Raw genomic sequence first — 3685 nt, forward strand, 5'->3', positions numbered from 1 at the left:
CATGGCGGTGCATTGAAGTCAATGGCACCGCAGCCACGCCCGCAGTGCGATCGACTGCACCCGTAACGCAGGCAGATTAGTGCCTGCGTTCCGGTCCAGTGTGATCTGCAAAAATAGCGCTTGCAGTATTTTTGCAGATCGCACTAGACTAGAACGCTCTGGAATGCAGACTTTGTGGTGTGAACCGGCCCCAACAATGACTTGTAAATTCAATCAGGTGTAGCTAATCACCTTCTCAAATGGCACACAAAGCCATTTGACTTTCAACAGTTATCAGTTGTGGGAGTCATTTTAAATTGGCTCAGCATGAAAAAAGCTTTCCTGGAGCATTTCAGTCCCTCGTAGTGCAACTGAAGCAAACAATCAACTATGGATGGCAAGGCACTGTCAAAAGATCTCTGGGATAAAGTTGTGGACAGGCACAAGTCAGGAGATGGATACAAAAACATTTCAAAGCCTTTATCAATGCCCAGAATCACAGTGAAGTCTATTATTAAGAAGTGGAAGGTATTTGGTACAACACAGACTCTCCCTGGATCAGGACGTCGCTCCAAACTGGATGAAAGAGCCAGGAGGAAACTGGTCAGAGAGGCTACCAAGAGGCCTCCTGCAACTCTGAAGCAGTTACAGGAATTTATGACAGAGTGGTCATTGTGTGTATGTGACAACAATATCACAAAGTCTCCACAAATTTGGCTGGTATGGGAGGGTTGCAAGAAAAAAAAGTCACTCATCAAGAAAGGCCACATGCAGTCACGACTGAGCTTTGCCAAAACGCACCTTGAAGATTCTGAGGCCACATGGAAAAAAGGTGTTATGGTCAGATGAGACTAAAATTGAATTGTTTGGCCTCAACACCAAACGATATGACTGACGGAAATCCAATACAGATCACCATCCAAATAACACCATTCCTACAGTAAAGCATGTAGGTGGCATTATCCTGTTATGTGGGTGTTTCTCTGCAGCAGGGACTAGAGCACTTGTCAGGATAAAAGGAAAAATGGATGGGCCAAAATACCGTCAAATTCTTGAGGAAAATCTACTGCCCTCTGGCAGAAAGTTGTCAATGGGAAGAAGGTTTACCAATGACCCAAAAGCACACAGCAAGAATGACCACACAGTGGTTGAAGGAGAAAAAGGTGAATGCCCTTGCATGGCCTAGTCACAGCCCAGACTTAAACCCCATTGAAAATCTGTAGAATGACTGCAGTTCACAAACGGTCACCATCAAAATTAACTGAACTTGAGCAGTTCTGCAAAGAAGAGAGAGCAAATATTGCAAAGTCTAAATGTGCAAAGTTAGTAGAGACATATCCCAACAGACTAAAGGCTGTAATTAAAGCAAACGGCGGCTCAACAAAATACTGACACATGGGGGCGAGCCTTTTTCCAACTCAGTGATTCTGTTTTTGATTTATTTTTATTTTTTCTGACATGTTGGTGTTACCGTATTTTTCGCTCCATAAGACGCACTTTTTTCCCCCCAAAAGGAGGGGGAAAATGTGCCTGCGTCTTATGGAGCGAATCCCGACGCCCGAGACATGCAGTTTCGGGCGCCGGGCGAGTAGGAGGAGCCACTGCTCATTAAATACGAGTGATCTAATGAGATCACTCGTATTAAAACCGAGCGGTGGCGGCGGCGATCGAGATCAGTAGTAGGAGCCACTGCTCGTTTAATACGAGTGAGCGAATGAGATCACTCGTATTAAAACCGAGCAGCGGCGGCGGCGATCGAGATCACCATAGAGTAGACGAAGAACGGACGTTCTTCATCTGCTCTGTATGATCATTGAGACCGTGGCGCTGTAATTACAGCGCCACCTGTCTCAGAGGTCACTAACTGCAGCTTCTGTCACAGCTTCTATGACAGAAGATAATGTCTGTCGAGTGCTCCATAATGCGCACTGGACCTCCCTGCGTCCTATGGTCTTATGGACCGCAAAATACGGTATATCTTTCACTTGGATGTTATAAGTTGCACTGAGTAAATACAGCTGAATAAAACAAAAACTGTGTCTGTCTTCATTTTAGGCTGCAAAGCAAGAAAATGTGATTATTTTAAAGGAGGTGATTCTTTTCTATACCTACTGTGTATATATCCCACCCATTGCCCAGACTATCGATGCACTAGTCTCAAACACTGCACTTCTCCTTTCTCTAAATCAAAACCACACAACTGCAACCTGTAAATGATTGCCAAAGCTCAGAATGTGGTTCTGAAAGCAGCAAGAGACTCTTTTCCCAAAGTCCAGCAAGTAGAATAGCAATCACTATATGCCTTGATGACATGCCCACTGCCCCCACTATGCATGCACTAATCTTTTTACGCAATGCCCACATTATAGATGCACTGGACACAATGACCCAGACCCAGACAATGACCCAATGGCTCAGAATGTGGTGCTGGAAGCTGCCAGAGTCTCTTCTCTCGAAGCTCAGGACAGTAATATCTATATATCATTCCCACTGCCCACACTATGCATACACTAATCTTTCTATGCCATGCCTACACTATGCATGCACTGATCTTGTATGCCATAGCCATACTATGCATGCAGTGATCTTATATGCCATGCCCATTCTATTTATACTGATCTTTGTACGGCTTGCCCTTACTATGCATGCGCTAATCTTTGTATAGCATGCCCATACTATGCATGCATTAATCTTTGTTTGCCATACCACTACTACGCATGCATCAATCTTTGAATGCCATGTGCATACTATGCATGCATTAATCTTTGTATGAGATGCCCATACAATGCATGCACCAATCTTTGTATGCCATGCCCATACTATGCATGCACCAATCTTTGTATGCCATGCCCATACTATGCATGCACCAATCTTTGTATGCCATGCCCATGCATGCACCAATCTTTGTATGCCATACCCATACTATGCATGCACCAATCTTTGTATGCCATACCCATACTATGCATGCACCAATCTTTGTATGCCATACCCATACTATGCATGCACTTATCTCGGTGTGTCATGCCCATACTATGCATGCACTAATCTTTTTATACCATGCCCATAATATGTATTCACCTATTTAGGTGTGCCATGTCCACAATATGCATGCACTAATTATGTATGTTATATCCATATTATCTTCTGCCAACAATCTCAATGCCCAGGCTCAGAATGTGGTGCTCGGCGAAGCTACCGTGTCTGTTCTCAGTCCCCAGCACAGAAATCAGTCTTTTCCATACGCCATGCCCACCATGTACTTACCCGATCACTACCAGTTCAGGGACAGGGCTGAGATTATGGCGCTGTTGTTGCTGGCGAGCAGCGATCTTCAGTCTGCCGGAGGATGAGGAGTAGGCAGCAGCTTTTCGCATTGACACAGGCAGGTGACTGCTCGGGCACAGTGTGAATGATTGCTCATTCCCTTCCAGGGAACATAAACCTCGTCCAGCCGAGCGATCCAAGAGGGAGTGTGGTGACAGCCCCTGCAGGGGTTAATGGCGCCCCTCCTCCTGTATATATGGGCGGTGGTGGTCTAACACAGATGTGATTGTAGGAGGGAGGTGTCCCCAGGATCAGTACACTCCGATACCTGAGCTGTCATATCTTCCAATCCCCCACCACCAATGTCACTACTGATTTGTAGCAGACACAGAGCGATCATTGCAGATGATCCCACCCTCTGATGATGATGTCATAATGAATG

At 45.4% G+C, this 3685-nt stretch overlaps 1 protein-coding gene across 1 annotated transcript in view; it reads right to left on the minus strand.

The window, feature by feature from the left end:
- Nucleotides 1-3397, minus strand: part of FAM149A (family with sequence similarity 149 member A) — a 35688-nt gene extending 32291 nt beyond the window's left edge. Inside the window, exon 1 of the mRNA XM_018565287.1 lies at nt 3244-3397. Within this exon, the coding sequence (XP_018420789.1) occupies nt 3244-3353 (110 nt within the window). The 5' untranslated portion in view covers nt 3354-3397. The remainder of the gene's footprint in view (nt 1-3243) is intronic.
- Nucleotides 3398-3685: the final 288 nt, after the last annotated feature.

The sequence above is a fragment of the Nanorana parkeri genome, unplaced genomic scaffold, assembly GCF_000935625.1.
Source record: "Nanorana parkeri isolate BGI_ZX_2015 unplaced genomic scaffold, ASM93562v1 scaffold828, whole genome shotgun sequence".
NCBI lineage: Eukaryota > Metazoa > Chordata > Amphibia > Anura > Dicroglossidae > Nanorana > Nanorana parkeri.